The sequence below is a fragment of the Nerophis ophidion genome, linkage group LG04 (genome assembly GCF_033978795.1).
Source record: "Nerophis ophidion isolate RoL-2023_Sa linkage group LG04, RoL_Noph_v1.0, whole genome shotgun sequence".
NCBI lineage: Eukaryota > Metazoa > Chordata > Actinopteri > Syngnathiformes > Syngnathidae > Nerophis > Nerophis ophidion.
Window position 1 is genome coordinate 74,572,301 of NC_084614.1, and position 17,853 is coordinate 74,590,153.

The 17,853-nt window shown below is 37.8% G+C and overlaps 1 protein-coding gene across 2 annotated transcripts in view; it reads left to right on the forward strand.

Moving 5' to 3' along the window:
• Positions 1-4,727: 4,727 nt before the first annotated feature.
• The window catches only part of mybbp1a (MYB binding protein (P160) 1a), a 60,115-nt gene continuing 46,989 nt past the window's right edge, over positions 4,728-17,853 (forward strand). Inside the window, exons 1-5 of one of the 2 annotated variants that reach the window (XM_061899031.1) lie at positions 4,728-5,001; positions 10,231-10,326; positions 10,389-10,472; positions 10,539-10,613; positions 15,032-15,139. In XM_061899031.1, coding sequence (XP_061755015.1) covers positions 4,837-5,001; positions 10,231-10,326; positions 10,389-10,472; positions 10,539-10,613; positions 15,032-15,139 — 528 coding nt within the window. In that variant the 5' untranslated portion in view covers positions 4,728-4,836. The remainder of the gene's footprint in view (positions 5,002-10,230; positions 10,327-10,388; positions 10,473-10,538; positions 10,614-15,031; positions 15,140-17,853) is intronic. The other variant, XM_061899030.1, reaches the window with a different exon arrangement.

Sequence of the window (17,853 nt, forward strand, 5' to 3'; positions counted from 1 at the left end):
TTTTACATTACAAAGGAATTAGTCATAGTGAAGTTAAAGCATCACTCATTGTCACACATTTTTCCAAGATGGCGCTGCTGTAGTGGCTGCTGTTGGCAGGAGCTCTGTGCTCTTGTGTCCTCCTTTTGTGTTTCCCTCTTGTTTTCATGTGTTATTATATTTTCTTGCCTTTTGGTCCGGGACCCTTTGGGACTGTGTGACAAGGGGTGGCACTTTTGTGACCTCTGTGGTGCTTTTTTTTGTGGACTTCTGGATTTGCCTCCCGGGAGCCTTTTGGCCATGGAGACCAGCTGCTGGGTCTCTGCTACACCGGAGTTGGTTTGGAGGGACTGGAGGAGATGCGGATGAGGGGACAGGGCTGCGGAGCTAGCACTGAGCGCCGGGACGGAGAGGCTTCGCGGTGTTTTGGCTGCGTGAGCAGGTGTCGGACACCTCAGTCACCTTGGACGTATCCTCGCTCATCCATGCGGACTGGACACTGGCCGAGAGTGGAGTCGGTTGTCTTGGTTGCTTAGTTGGGTCTGCTCCTGTCTCCGGCCATGCTCCCTCCTCCCCAGCGGACGATGCCGTGGAACACCGCAGAGGCCACCACAGTGGATATGTTTCTTTTATTTTTTATTCATAGCTGTATGTAGAAGTGTCTGCTTGTATCTGCTGCTTTAATGTCTTTAATGTCCTCTGTGTTCTTTGATGTTTGATGCTTCCCTCTTACACACATGGAAGAGGGATGTGTTCTATGGCTATGAGCTGTTTATTTTCCTTGGTCTCAGTCTGCACCCCCTCTCCAGGGCCCAGGCTAAGACCGATTTTTTTGTATTTTATTTTAATCTTCTATTTTTTTCTCCCATCCCCCCCCTTGTTTACCTGTATCTCATCTTTTTTTGTAAGGGGCGCTGGAAGCCGGCAGACCCGTCAGCGATCCTGTTCTGTCTCCCTGTAATGTTTGTCAGATCTTGAATGGGATTGTGCTGAAAATTTTAATTTTCCTGAAGGAACTCTCCTGATGGAATAATTAAAGTACTATCTAATCTAACCTAATTTGGTGTGATGAAATTACTCTGCATTTGACCCATCCCATTGTTCCACCTCCTGGGAGGTAAGGGGAGCACTGATGGCTGTGCTCAGGATGGTAAATGGGTTGTACTTGTAGAGCGCTTTTCTACCCCTTTTTAAGGAGCCCAAAGCGCTTTGACTGTTTCCACATTCACACACTGATGGCGGTAGCTGCCATGTAAGGCGCACACCAGGACCCATCAGGAGCAAGGGTGAAGTGTCTTGCCCAAGGACACAACGGACGTGACTAGGATGGTAGAAGGTGGGGATTGAACCAGTAACCCTCAGATTGCTGGGACAGCCCCTCTACCAACTTCGCCACGCCGTCCTCAGGAATCTATCAAAATCAGTATTTATTAGTCACATCTAACCTATTTAGTTTACAACCTTGTCAAAATATATGAAAGCATGTATAAATTACAAACATTAGTAGTAACATAACATAAACCTTAGACCTAGGCTGATTACAAAAACACAGGACAGTCTCAGAAAATTAGAATAGTGTGGAAAAAGTCCTTTATTTTCTGTAATGCAACTAAAAACATGAAAATGTCATACATTCTGGATTCATTGCACATCAACTGAAATATTGCAAGCATTTTATTATTTTAACATCGCTGATTATGGCATACAGCTTAAGAAAACTCATAAATCCTATCTCAAAAAATTTGAATATTTCCTCAGACCAAGTAAAAAAAAAAAAATAACAGCAAAACGAAATCAAACATTTGAAAATGTCAATTAATGTATCAGTACTTGGTTGGGAATCCTTTTGCACGGATTACTGCATCGATGCGGCGTGGCATGGAGGCAATCGGCCTGTGGCATTGCTGAGGTGTTATGGATGCCCAGGATGCTTCAATAGCGGTCTTTAGCTCATTTGCATTATTGGATCTGGTGTCTTTCAGCTTCTTCTCCACAATACCCCACAAATTCACTATGGCAGGTGTGTCCAAACTTTATCCACTGAGGGCCGCACACTGAAAAATCAAAGCAGGCGGGGGCTATTTTGATATTTTTCATTTTAAAAAACAACACAATATATGTATAAAAAACATACATTTCGGCCTCCACTCAGGCTTGATCCAAGAAAAAACATACATTTCGGCCTCCACTCAGGCTTGATCCAAGGCACTTTAAAGGGTTTTGGTCCAAAAAATATTAAAAATGTGTCAGTATTCAGTATTATTCTTTTTTATTATTATTCAAGTTTTAAATATCTAAATCAACATTAGGTCCATCCGTCAATATAATGATTTTAAAGATTTAAGTTGTATGGTCTTTTTGTCACAAAAAACCCCAGTTTTGTTAATGGAAAAAATACAAAATATGCAATATTTTCCCCAATAATTTTTTTTTTATATTTGAGATTGTATAATAATTGGAGCCTTAAAAATGTCAATAACTCATAACACCATTGATTTTAATTCATTATTATTTTTTGAGCAAATCACACTAAAATGATTGGGGATCCAAAAGGGTCCTAGAAAATAAATTATAATTTTTTTTTACTATTTACTTTTAACACAATAATCCCTAGATCAACTTGGGATCTATCCGTCAATTATAAGTTTTATTGTTGTTTATGTTTTTTATTTGTTCTTAGGCCCTTCTTAAAAAAAAAAAAAACAGCTCAGTTTTTTACGTACAAACATAAAATATCTCATAGTCCATCCATCCATTTTCTACCGCTTATTCCCTTTTGGGGTCGCGGGGGGCGCTGGCGCCTATCTCAGCTACAATCGGGCGGAAGGCGGGGTACACCCTGGACAAGTCGCCACCTCATTGCAGGGCCCATAGTGGAATATTTAAAGTGACGTAATTGGAGCCTTGGATAGGTCAATAATTCATAATGACATTGATTTTGATTCATTATTCTTTTTTAAAGAAAAAAACAGCCTGCATGGCAGCTTTGTGTTATTAGAGTAAACATTGCAACATTTTCTTGTTACATTTCACCCGTTTGCTCCTTTATGTTTAAAACATTTTTCAACCGTATTTTTAAAATGTGCCGTGGGGCCGTTAAAAAATGACCCGCGGGCCGCACTTTGGACACCCCTGCTCTATGGGGTTCAGGTCAGGGGAGTTGGCAGGCCGATCGAAGACAGTAATGCCATGGTCAGTACACCAGTTACTGCTGGTTTTGGCACTGTGGGCAAATGTCAGATCATGCTGGAAAATAAAATCAGTGCACAAATGTTTTGACATTTTGCACGACTGTACTTTGGGGTCAAGCAACTGGCCCGTTTTCTTTTAATTTTTTTTAACAATACTGTAAATAAGTTACTATTTGCAAAAGTATCCGGAGTAGTAAACATGTACCGTGTTATTTTTTTTTTTTAAAAGACCGCTTCCCATCTGTCGCTTCATCCTGGACAATATTCATGACAAATTTGTGCTTTGTTTTAAAGATGTGATTTTTGGTTTTACACTGTATGACCAAAACTTTGAAAAGGAATCCTACCTTTGCAACCTCATTATTCTATTGGCTAAGTTTTATATTCATAAATGTAAGATTCTCAATACCCGATCTGTCTTTTGTGCCTTTAAAAAAGGTTTTGAACTGTACATTAAAACGCTCTCTATCTCTAATAACAAAAAACGCTGTGAAAACGAGGATGCTGTGTTCCAAATTTTAAGTTATTTAATCTGAATGAGCCTATGGCTTTGCACTTTGTTTATTATATATATATATTTTTGGGGATTCTATTTTTGTTACTTTGAATCTACAACCCCCTAGCGCTGTTTTGTACTGTTTTTATCAATCAATCAATCAATGTTTACTTATATAGCCCTAAATCACTAGTGTCTCAAAGGGCTGCACAAACCACTACGACATCCTCGGTAGGCCCACATAAGGGCAAGGAAAACTCACACCCAGTGGGACATCGGTGACAATGATGACTATGAGAACCTTGGAGAGGAGGAAAGCAATGGATGTCGAGCGGGTCTAACATGATACTGTGAAAGTTCAATCCATAATGGATCCAACACAGTCGTGAGAGTCCCGTTCACAGCGGAGCCAGCAGGAAACCATCCCAAGCGGAGGCTGGTCAGCAGCGCAGAGATGTCCCCAGCCGATACACAGGCGAGCAGTACATGGCCACCGGATCGGACCGGACCCCCTCCACAAGGGAGAGTGGGACATAGGAGAAAAAGAAAAGAAACGGCAGATCAACTGGTCTAAAAAGGGAGTCTATTTAAAGGCTAGAGTATACAAATGAGTTTTAAGGGGAGACTTAAATGCTTCTACTGAGGTGGCATCTCGAACTGTTACCGGGAGGGCATTCCAGAGTACTGGAGCCCAAAATGAAAAAGCTTTATAGCCCGCAGACTTTTTTTGGGCTTTGGGAATCACTAATAAGCCGGAGTCTTTTGAACGGAGATTTCTTGCCGGGACATATGGTACAATACAATCGGCAAGATAGGATGGAGCTAGACTGTGTAGTATTTTATACGTAAGTAGTAAAACCTTAAAGTCACATCTTAAGTGCACAGGAAGCCATATATAATGTTTTGTAATGTTTATACTGTTGTTGGACTTATTTTGATTATTGTTTCTCAACTGTTTGTAAATGTTGAAATTTATAAATAAACATTTAAAAAAAAAAGAAAAAAAAAAGACCGCTGTTTGGTTGTCCTTGGCTTTGTTCAATAAAGTTGCACCCATTCAAACAAGCTGACCCGGATGTACTCCACCGCGCCTGCGCCAACTCCCACGTGTCTTCCCCAAGCGAAGAGCTTCTCCAGCCGCGCCGTGCGAGCAGCTAGCAGCTAGCAGCCATGGTGGAGATCCAGGAGAAGGCGGCCGAGCCGGCGCGGACGCTCGGAATCCTTCAGCAGAACCGGGAATTCCTCGACTTCTTCTGGGACTTGGTCAAACCCGACCAGGAGATCCGGCTGAGGGCGGTGGAAAAGCTCATTAAGTACCTGAAAAACAGCAACAAGGTGAGGGGGGCACATGTGGTATTTTTACTAATAAAAACAACGTAGAGTGTTTTAAATGCCATTTTTAGGTAGACATTTACTTATAAAAACAGCGTACAGAGTATTTTAAATTCCAATTTTTGGTAGACATTTACTAGTAAAAACAACGCAGTTTTTTAAATGCAAAAAAATGGCGTGTTTAGGTAGAAATTTACTAGTAAAAACAGAGCACAGAGTTTTTTAATGCCATTTTTAGGTAGACATTTACTAGTAAAAACAGTGCTTAGTGTTTCAATGCAATTTTTAGGTAGAAACTTACTAGTATAAACAGCGTACAGAGTGTTTTAAATGCCATTTTTAGGTAGACATTTACTTGTAAAAGCAGCGCTTAGCGTTTTTTAATGCCATTTTTAGGTAGAAATTTACTAGTCAAAGCAGCGCATAAAGCTTTAATGCCGTTTTTAGGTAGACATTTACCAGTGAAAACAGCGCATAGAGTTTTATTATATGCCATTTTTAGGTCGACATTTACTAGTAAAAACAGCGCATAGAGTTTTTTTTAAATGCCATTTTTAGGTAGACATTTATTAGTAAAAACAGCGCATAGTTTTTTTAAATGCCATTTTTAGGTAGACATTTACGAGTAAAAACAACGCATAGTTTTTTAAATGCAAAAAATGGCGTGTTTAGGTAGACATTTACTAGTAAAAACAGCGTACAGAGTGTTTTAAATGCCATTTTTAGGTAGACATTTACTAGTAAAAACAGTGCTTAGTGTTTCAATGCCATTTTTAGGTAGAAACTTACTAGTAAAAACTGCGTACAGAGTGTTTTAAATGCCATTTTTAGGTAGACATTTACTTGTAAAAGCAGCGCTTAGCGTTTTTTAATGCCATTTTTAGGTAGAAATTTACTAGTCAAAGCAGCGCACAGAGCTTTAATGCCGTTTTTAGGTAGACATTTACCAGTGAAAACAGCGCATAGAGTTTTATTATATGCCATTTTTAGGTAGACATTTACTAGTAAAAACAGCGCATAGAGTTTTTTTTAAATGCCATTTTTAGGTAGACATTTATTAGTAAAAACAGCGCATAGTTTTTTTTAATGCCATTTTTAGGTAGACATTTACTGGTAAAATCAGCGTACAGTGTTTTAAATGCCATTTTTAGGTAGACATTTACGAGTAAAAACAGCACACAGAGTGTTTTAAATGTCATTTTTAGGTAGACATTTACTAATAAAACAGCGTACAGTGTTTTAAATGCCATTTTTAGGTATACATTTACTAGTAAAAACAGCACACAGAGTGTTTTAAATGCCATTTTTAGGTAGACATTTACTGGTAAAATCAGCGTACAGTGTTTTAAATGCCATTTTTAGGTAGACATTTACTAGTAAAAACAGCGCACAGAGTGTTTTAAATGTCATTTTTAGGTAGACATTTACTAGTAAAAACAGCGTACAGAGCGTTTTAAATGCCATTTTTAGGTAGACATTTACTATTAAAAACAGCGTATAAAGTGTTTTTTAATGCCATTTATAGGTAGAAATTTACTAGTAAAAACAGCATACAGAGTGTTTTAAATGCCATTTTTAGGTAGACATTTACTGGTAAAAACAGCGTAAAGTTTTAAATGCCATTTTTAGGTAGACATTTACTTGTAAAAGCAGCGCTTAGCGTTTTTTAATGCAGTTTTTAGGTAGAAATTTACTAGTCAAAGCAGCGCATAGAGTTTAACGCCGTTTTTAGGTAGAAATTTACTAGTGAAAACAGCGCATAGTTTTTTTAATGCCATTTTTAGGTAGACATTTACTAGTAAAAACAGCGCATAGTTTTTTTAATGACATTTTTAGGTAGACATTTACTAGTAAAAACAGCGCATAGTTTTTTTAAATGCCATTTTTAGGTAGACATTTACTAGTAAAAACAACGCATAGTTTTTTAAATGCAAAAAATGGCGTGTTTAGGTAGACATTTACTAGTAAAAACAGCGTACAGAGTGTTTTAAATGCCATTTTTAGGTAGACATTTACTAGTAAAAACAGCGTACAGAGTGTTTTAAATGCCATTTTTAGATAGACATTTACTAGTAAAAACAGCGTACAGAGTGTTTTAAATGCCATTTTTAGGTAGACATTTACTAGTAAAAACAGCGTACAGAGTGTTTTAAATGCCATTTTTAGGTAGACATTTACTGGTAAAAACAGCGTACAGAGTGTTATAAATGCCATTTTTAGGTATAAATTTACTAATAAAAACAGCGCACAGAGTGTTTTAAATGCCATTTTTAGGTAGACATTTACTGGTAAAAAAAGCGTACAGAGTGTTTTAAATGCCATTTTTAGGTAGACATTTACTAGTAAAAACAGCGCACAGAGTGTTTTAAATGCCATTTTTAGGTATAAATTTACTAGTAAAAACAGCGTACAGAGTTTTTTAATTGCCATTTTTAGGTAGACATTTACTGGTAAAAGCAGCATACAGAGTGTTTTAAATGCCATTTTTAGGTAGACATTTACTAGTAAAAACAGCGCACAGAGTGTTTTAAATGCCATTTTTAGGTAAACATTTACTTGTAAAAGCAGCGCTTAGCGCTTTTTAATGCCATTTTTAGGTAGAAATTTACTAGTCAAAGCAGGGCTTAACGTTTTTTAATGCCGTTCTTAGGTCAAAATGTACTAGTCAATGCAGCGCATAGTTTTTTAATGCCGTTTTTAGGTCGAAATTTACTAGTGAAAACAGCGCATAGTTTTATTTAATGACATTCTTAGGTAGACATTTACTAGTAAAAACGGCATAGTTTTTTTAATGCAAAAAAAAACGTGTTTAGGTAAAAATTTACCAGTAAAAACAGTGCATCAAGTTTTTTAAATGTAAAAATGGCGTATTTAGGTAGACATTTACTAGTAAAAACAGCGCATAGAGTATTTAAATGCCATTTTTGGGTAGAGATTTACTAGTAAAAACAGCGCATCAAATTTTTTTAATGCCATTTTCAGGTAGAAATTTACTAGTAGAAACAGCGCATCGAGTTTTTCAAATGCAAAAAATGGCGTGTTTAGGTAGAAATTTACTAGCAAAAACAGCGCGTGGACTTTTAAATGCAAAAAATGGCGTATTTAGGTAGACATTTACTAGTGAAAACAGTGCATCGAGTTATTTTAATGCCATTTTTAGGTAGAAAATTACTATTAAAAACAGGGCGTAGTTTTTAATGCCATTTTTAGGTAGAAATTTACTAGTAAAAACTGCGCATCAAGTTTTTTAAATGCAAAAAATGGCGTGTTTAGGTAAAAATTTATTAGTAAAAACAGCGCATAGAGTTTTTAAATGCCATTTTTAGGTAGATACTAGTAAAAACAGTGCATCAAGTTTTTTTTATGCAATTTTTAGGTAAAAATTTACTAGTAAAACAGCGCATAGAGCTTTTTAAATGCAAAAAATTGTGTTTTGTTAGAAATTTACTAGTAAAAACAGCTCATAGTTTTTATAATGCCATTTTTAGGTAGAAATTTACTAGTAAAGCAGCGCATAGCTTTTTAATACCATTTTTAGGTATAAATTTACTAGTACAAACTGCGCATCGAGTTTTTTAAATGAAAAAAAGGCGTGTTTAGGTAGAAATTTTGTAGTAAAAACAGCGCATAGTTTTTATAATGCCATTTTTAGGTAGAAATGTATTAGTAATAACAGCGTATAGTTTTTTAATGCCATTTTTAGGTAGTGCATAAAGTTTTTAATGCCACTTTTTGGTAGGAATTTACTAGTAAAAAAGGCGCATAGAGTTTTTTTAAATGCAAAAAATGGTATTTTTAGGTAGAAATTTACTGGTAAAGTAGCGCATAGAGCTTTTTAAATGCAAAAAAATGGCGTGTTTTCGTAGAAATTTACTAGTAAAAACAGCTCATAGTTTTTATAATGCCATTTTTAGGTAGAAATGTACTAGTTAAAACAGCGCAAAGTTTAATACTATTTTTAGGTAGAAATTTACTAGTAAAACATCGCATAGTTTTTTTAATGCCATTTTTAGGTATAAATTCACTAGTAAAAACAGCGCCTAGTTTTTAAATGCAAAAAATGGCGTATTTAGGTAGAAATATACTAGTAAAAACAGCGCATAGTTTTTATGCCATTTTTTAGGTAGAAATGTATTAGTAAAAACAGCGCATAGTTTTGAAATGCAAAAAATGGCGTGTGTAGGTAGAAATTTACTAGTAAAAATAGTGCATAGTTTTTAAATGCAAGAAATGGCGTATTTAGGTAAACATTCACTAGTAAAAACAGCGCATCAAGTTTTTTTAATGCCATTTTCGGGTAAAAATTTACTAGTAAAAACAGCGCATCGAGATTTTGAAATGCAAAAAATGGCGTGTTTAGGTAAACATTTACTAGTAAAAACAGTGCATCAAGTTTTTTTAATGCCATTTTCAGGTAGAAATTTACTAGTAAAAACAGCGCATAGTTTTTATAATGCCATTTTTTAGGTAGAAATTTATCAGTAAAAACAGCGCATAGTTTTTAAATGCAAAAAATGGTGTGTTTAGGTAGAAATGTACTAGTTAAAACAGCACATAGAGTTCTTTAAATGCAAAAAATGGCTTGTTTTTGGGTAGAAATGTACTAGCAAAAACAGCGCATAGAGTTTTTTAATGGCATTTTTAGGTAGAAATTTACTATTGAAAACAGCGCATGGAGTTTTTTAAATGCAAAAAATGGCGTGTTTAGGTAGAAATGTATTAGTAAAAACAGCACATTGTTTTTTAAATGCAAAAGATTGCGTGTTTAGGTCGAAATTTACTAATAAAAAGAGTATAAAGTTTTTTAAATGCAAAAAATTGCGTTTTTTTTAAATGCAAAAATGCCGTGTTTCGGTAGAAATTTACGAGTAAAACAGTGCATAGTTTTTTTAAACGCAAAAACTGGCGTGTTTAGGTAGAAATTTACAAAAAAAAACACCTACAACATAATTTCCTACCATTAGTAGTTTAAAAGAGCTTGTTTTAAGACTGTCTTAATTTTGACATTTACAAAGTTAATGTAATGTATTTTTTTTACCGGCCCAGATAAAATAATTGGTGTTTACATCGTCCACACACTCGAACAGGGAGCGAGTACACAAACACAAACAGACGGTTTAAGAGAAGCTGCAACAAAATCTGATACTGATCCTTTTTCAAGGAACATCCAAGTCTTCTTGACAGTTTGCTATTAACAAGACGTCGCTGAAAAGAGGGCTGTGTTGTGCACAGGAGGATGAGTTGGAGTACGCCATCAAGAGGCTGGTGGACGGTCTGGCTCACACCCGGGAGACGGCGAGGCCCGGATTCAGCCTGGCTCTGGGTCAGGTGTGTGAGCGTCGAACCTGCAAGCAGCTAGATTGGGAAATCATGAAACACTTGTTTTCCAGCTCCTGGAATCTTTTGAGGACCTCCCTCTGCAGGATATTCTCCAAAGGATCACCGACAAGCACGACTTGCAAACAGCCAAAAAGGTGAATACTATTTTGGTATTTTTCTTCTCCTTTGAAAAAGTGTAAACGTGTTGGCTTGTCTTTCAGAAAATGATGAGAAATGCTGCGTTCGGGAGCTTGTTTGGAGTCCTCGCTCTACATCAGTCTGGTCGCCTCTGTAAAGTAAGTCTTAGTATGCCATGTTGATAATGTAGAACTGTGGTTCTCAAAAGTTTTTACGCCAAGTAACACCTCTGAAAACACTTGGCATCATTTCTATGCAATAGCGTAGTAGGTCTAAGTATTCATTATAAACAAGGAAGAGGTTTGATTTAACAAGTACCGTATTTTACGGACTATAAGGGCACGTAAAATGATTTTATTCCCTCAAAACTGGACACTGTTCCTTATAACACGGTACGCAGACCGTGTCCAACCGGTCCAGTGTTTCTATGTGTATAGTTGCATCCCTAATAAGCCTCCCTGCATTAAAGGCCTACTGAAAGCCACTACTACCCACCACGCAGTCTGATAGTTTATATATCAATGATGAAATATTAACATTGCAACACATGCCAATACGGCCTTTTTAGTTGACTAAATTGCAATTTTAAATTTCCCGCGAGGTATCCTGTTGAAAACGTCGCCGAATGATGACACGTGCGTGTGACGTCACGGACTGTCAGGAAATATTAGCTCAGCACCAGTTACGGCTAAAAGTCATCTCTTTTCATCGCATAATTGCACAGTAATTTGGACATCTGTGTTGCTGAATCTTTTGCAATTTGTTCAATTAATAATGGAGACTATAAAGAAGAATGCTGTTGGTGGAAAGCGGTGTATTGCAGCTGCCTTTAGCACTGAGACATAGCCGGTGTTTGTTTGTTTTTAACGCAGAGCGGTCAAGCGAACATGTTTCTCTACGTCATGGGTGTCAAACTCTGGCCCGCGGGCCAAATCTGGCCCGCCGTGTAATTTAATTTGGTCCTTGAGGCAATATCAATTTAGCATTAGAGCTGGCCCGCCGGTGTTATACAGCGTCGGTGCCGCTGTAACACCGCATTCACCGCTAATACTCATACTTGCCAACCCTCCTAATTTTCCCGGTAGACTCCCGAAGTTCAGTGCCCCTCCCGAAAATCTCCCGGGGCAACCATTCTCCCGAATTTCTACCGATTTCCACCTGGACACCTATATTGGGGACGTGCATTTAAGGCACTGCCTTTAGCGTTCTCTACAACCTGTCGTCACGTCCGCTTTTCCTCCATACTAACAGTGTGTCACATAATATTTGTGGCTTTTACACACACACGCACAAGTGAATGCAGGGCATACTTGGTCAACAGCCATACAGGTCACACTAAGGGTGGCCGTACAAACAACTTTAGCACTGTTAGAAATATGCGCCACGCTGTGAACCCACACCAAACAAGAATGACAAACACATTTCGGGTGAACATCCGCACCGTAACACAACAGAACAAATACCCAGAAACCCTTGCAGCACTAACTCTTCCGGGAAACTTCCAGCAAACTGACCAATAATTTACCTTTTATTCATGCATTTTCTCTTGCTACTTCAAGGCTTGAATGTTTGGTCCATTCATTATTGTTATTTTATTTTCAAATGTATTATTAGCCTGTAGAAAAAAATATTTACCTCAGAAGATTGCAAATAGAAAAAAAAGACATAACATTTTTATTAAAATTTTATTTGATATGCCATTGATATTCTTTTAATTATTATTATTATTATTTGAAACTGGATTTTGCCTGTCACAAAAGTTATATAAGCCTTGCTTGTTCAATATTTAATGCAAAACTTGTTTGGGTCCCTATTAAAAGGTTAATTTGTTCAACCTTGGCCCGCGGCTTTGTTCCGTTTAAAATTTTGGCCCACTCTGTATTTGAGTTTGACACCCCTGCTCTACGTCAACCAGCATGTTTTTGGATGGGAAAATTGTGATATATATCTTACTGGAGACATTATAGGATTATTCGTCCACCTGCAGTAGCTGTTTAAAAGGCAGCTGTGAGCTTGGCTCCTCGGCTTCTCTCTGAGACACTGCGTGTTGACCGCAGCCATCCAACCTCGAAGTATGTCTTTACAATCTCACTAAAACACTATTAAAACAATAAGCAGATAAGGGATCTTCCAGAATTATCCTAGTAAATGTGTCTAATTCCATCTGAAACGCTCACACTGCCGCCGCCCGGAGCCGTCGCTTTTTATTTTATTATTATTTCTAGTCCTTTGCTATCAATATCATCCACAAATCTTTCATCCTCGCTCATATTAATGGGGAAATTGTCGTTTTCTCGGTCCGAATAGCTCTTGCTGCTGGAGGCTCCCATTATAAACAATGTGAGGACGTGAGGAGCCCTCACCCTTGTGACGTCATCGTCTGCGACTTCTGGTAAAGGCAAGGCTTTTTTTATCAGCACCAAACGTTACGAACTTTATCGTCGATGTTCTCTACTAAATCCTTTCAGCAAAAATATGGCAATATCGCGAAAGGATCAAGTATGACACATAGAATGGACCTGCTATCCCCGTTTGAATAAGAAAATCTCATTTCAGTAGGCCTTTAAGATGGCAACTTTTTCTGTTTTTCATTGATAAATGTTTCGAAATAGGCTCCAGCACCCGTCGCGACCCCGAAAGGGACAAGTGGTAGAAAATGGAGGGATGGATGGATGGATGGATGGCTGGCGTTATCGACCTCATTCTGCTTCAGTGTGATGCAGACTAACAGTCCTATGCTCCAACTGCTTCATCATGTTTGTCATGTTTTTCATGATTTCTTTTCTGAATTCAAGGAATATCACACGTACATTCCTCTTTTTTATGCTTGCAAAAACAAAGTTATGTCCATCTCTAGCTATAAGATAGTCCTAGCGAGTATTATAGGCGGCTCTTCATTGTGAATTTCACTAGGTGGTGGGGATCACATCTCACGTGTTTGTTCACAACTGAAAGCATGACAGTCAGCTGAGTGACACCTCTTAAGTCGAACACTTTAAGCTTGAAATACTTTCTTGTCTTGTGTGATCTCCACCCAGACTGAAAGAAAAATACTACACATTGTTTCCCCTAGAATATTTGTTAGTTAAGGTGGGGGTCGGTCCGGGAAGTAGGCCCCCTGTCGCGATGCTATATATATATATATATATATATATATATATATATATATATATATATATATATATATATATATATATATATATATATATATATATATATATATATATATATATATATATATATATATATATATATATATATATATATATATATATATATATATATATATATATATATATATATATATATATATATATATATATATATATTAATGTGTGTGTGTTTGTTTGTATGTATGTATGTATGTTGTTGGACTATAAGTCGCAGTTTTTTTCACAGTTTGGTCGCGTGTGCGACATATACTCCGGAGCGACTTACGTGTGAAATTATTAACACATTACCGTAAAATATCAAATAATATTAATTATCTCATTTGCGGAAGAGACGAAGAAAATGTCAGCAATTGTCACACACGCAAACCAATAAGAATTCGGCGGGGGAGGGTCATGGCAGAAGTGCATGGTGGGTCATGGAATGCTAACTGCTATATCCTACATGCTATTGCCGCAGCTATTAAAATGGATCATTTCACCGTTGGCGGTAACTTATAAAAACTGAGAAGGACTGAGCAAAAATGGCACGGAAAAGGAAATAATGTACTGCAGATTACAAGATGGACGTAGTGAAATATGCAGCAGAAAACCACAAGAGGAAGCGGCGCATACCTTTTAGAGTTGGCAAAGTTGTTTAGAAGCGACATCGAGGAAGAAGATTTCATGGAATTTATTGATTAAGAGTGACAGATTGTTTGGTAAAGGTATAGCATGTTCTATATGTTATAGTTATTTGAATGACTCTTACCATAATATGTTATGTTAACATACCAGGCACCTTCTCAGTTGGTTATTTATGCCTCATATAACGTACACTTATTCAGCCTGTTGTTCACTATTCTGTATTTATTTTAAATTGCCTTTCAAATGTCTATTCTTGGTGTTGGATTTTATCAAATAAATTTCCCCCCAAAATGCGACTTATACTCCAGTGTGACGTATATATGTTTGTTCTCTTCTTTGTTATGCATTTTCGGCCGGTGCGATTTATACTCCGGAGCGACTAATAATCCGAAAAGTTTGGTATATATGTGTGTATGTGTATATATATATATATATCTATCTATCTATCTATCTATCTATCTATCTATCTATCTATCTATCTATCTATCTATCTATCTATCTATCTATCTATCTATCTATCTAAGTCAAATTAATGATTTACTGCAATTAAGCGTTTGGAAAAGAGATTTAAAAGTGGTAACAGCCAATACCGCTCTGAATGCGCACTGCTGATTGGCTGTTACCGCTCTGCGTGTAACCAACCAGATGGTAGTTTAGGCGGTGGCTCATTGTTGTTAAGGCGGCCGCTTTAACACCAAAGCGCTGCGGGAAAGCCTGCTACATCATATTTTCTACCTTGTGGAGATGGAACTAAGCTGTGACATGTTGTGTCCGTGCAGGAGCCGCTGGTGGTGTTGGGTTGTGTGAAGCTCCTGCAGAACCTCAGCCAGCACAGGCAACACGTGAAGGACCTGCCCAACAAGACCATGATGGACATCCTTACTGAGGTAACAACTTTACAACGCCAGTCCTATCCTATTTCATCAAAGCTCCTTCTTCTGGCACCATTGGAAGAGGTAGAACAGGACCCTGCACCATTAAACCCACGTACACCAGCAAGCGTGGGACGTAACACAGTTATAGAATGACTGTTTTGCCAGTGCTTCTCATCTCTTTGATTTTTTGGGGGGGGGGGAAAAGAAATACAACACAATATAAATCATATGTTCTCCCCCCCAAAAAAGGAAAAAATAAAAATAAAAAAATCAGTAAAAGAATTGCAAGCAAATATTGAAACAAAGCAGGAATATTCAACTACATCATGAAGAGAGCCGCTGTTTCAAGAGCTCAGGGGCCGGACATCGTAATGTGAATGTTTTGTCAGAAAGTTCCCCCGCAGATTATATTTTTTTGAGACTATGTTTACTTAAAGTAAACATACCGGCTTTCACACTGCACTGTAGGGTTGTAAGTAAGGCTTGGCGATATGGCCTTTTTTTAATATCTCAATATTTTTTAGGCCATGTCGCGAATACACGATATATATATCTCGATATTTTAACCTTGGCCTTGAATGAACACTTGATGCATATAATCACAGCAGTATGATGATTCTATCTGTCTGTATTAAAACATTTTTGTTCATGCTGCATTAATTTATGCTCATTTTAAACTTTCATGCAGAGAGGGATACCACAACTAAGGCAATTGACCAAAACTGTTTTAATTAAGCAGTGGCACAAACATTCATGTCATTTCAAAACAGAAAGTGCAAGATTGTCAGATGCATTTTAAAACAAGCTATGAGTGCACTTTTGTGCATGATGTCACTAAGATGACATACCAAAACAACACTAAATTAAAGTGCACTTTTTGTACAGAACTCCACTAAAATAGTTTAAAACAAATAAATTGCACTTTTGTGCATGATTTTGTGGGCGTGTGTAACCGAATGGAGATGTTGACATGCGGAGTAAGCACTCTTCAATTTCTGGCAGGTGACTTTTCAAATGATGCTACATATTAGCAGTAATGCTACTTTTTGTAACAACGCTTTAGCCCCACGCTTGACAAATTACGGTTGTCTGTTCGACATATTCCCACTTGAAGCCAAACCACCGCCAGACGATGGACCCCTCCTGTTTTTCTTGGGAATTAATTAATCCTTCATTTGTTACCAGATTCACACCTTCTTTCTCCTGTATTACCACTCGCACCATAGCTAACGCTACCCATGCTGCTACCTCTCTGCTCCGCGAGGGCATATACGTATGTAAGAAGGTGCGCTTGTTTAGGTCTCTATGAGAAGGAGACAACAAAGAGTGGGCAACGCCTGCAGTGTAATGCCCGCAGCTAAAAGCAACTGCGTGAGAACATATACTCGAATATCACAATATTGTCATTTTCTATATCGCACAGAGACAAACCCGCGGTATATCGAGTATATCCATATATCGCCATGCCCTAGTTGTACGGTATACCAGTATTAGTATAATATCACAATACTAATTAATCATATTCGGTACTATAGCGCCTCTGAAAAGTACCGGTCCACCACCTTTCACCCCAGTTAGCTCCATTTTTTGACACTTCTTCCACTCCCGTCCTTGCACGCTACACCGCTACAACCAAGGTGAAGGAGAAAAGACGTATATAAGACCGCCCACAAAACGGCGCATCCGGAAGCGACTGTCAGAAAGCGGCTTGAAGATGATCTGTAAAACATAATCAATGTAATATTTTGACCAAGGAACCACCATTACATGTTATGTAGACTACAAGGAAGTGTTTAAAATTTTGAGAGAAAAAAAGATCCCTTTAATGCGGCTTCTGTATGAAAATGGACCTGATTAGACCCGCCTACCGGCAGTGTGCCTTATATCCTGGTGCACCCTGTGATCCGGAAAATACTGTAGTTGTTATAAAAAAAAAAAGACTGATGTAGGGCTGGGCGATATGGCCTTTTGTTGATATCGCAATATTTTTAGGCTATATCGCGATACACGATATATATCTTGATGTTTTTCCTCAGCCTTGAATGAATCACAGCAGTATGATGATTGTATGTGTCTACATTAAAACCTTCTTCTTCATACTGCATTAATATATGCTACTTTTAAACTTTCATGCAGGGAAGGAAATCACAACTAAAAAAAATCACTATTTTTTCATACGATGTTGATGTGGAAATGTATGCTTCTGCATTTTGATGGTGTGGGCGTGTGGCACCGAACGGAGATGTTGACATGCGGAGTAATCACTCTTCATTCTCTAGCAGGTGACTTTTCAAATGATGCTACATATTAGCAGTAATGTTACTTTTTGTAGCACTGCTTTCGCCTCACACTTGACAAATTACGGTTGTCTCTTCGACATATTCCCACTTGAAGCCAAACCACCGCCAGACTATGGACCCCCTGCTGTTTTTCTTGGGAATAACTTCTTCCTTCATTCGCACCTTCTTTCTCTCGTATTAACACTCGCACCGCAAAGGCGTATACGTATGTGACGTGTGACACGACAGTATGTGACGTGTGTAAGACGGTGCGCCTGCTGTCTGTGAGAAGGAGAGACAAGAAAGAGCGAGGAGAGCCTGTAGTGTAATGCCAGCAGCTAAAAGCAACTGCGTGAGAACGTATACTCGACAAACCCGCGAAATATCGAGTATATCGATAGATCGCCCAGCCCTAGATAGTCAAGATACCAAATAATGGCGCCGATA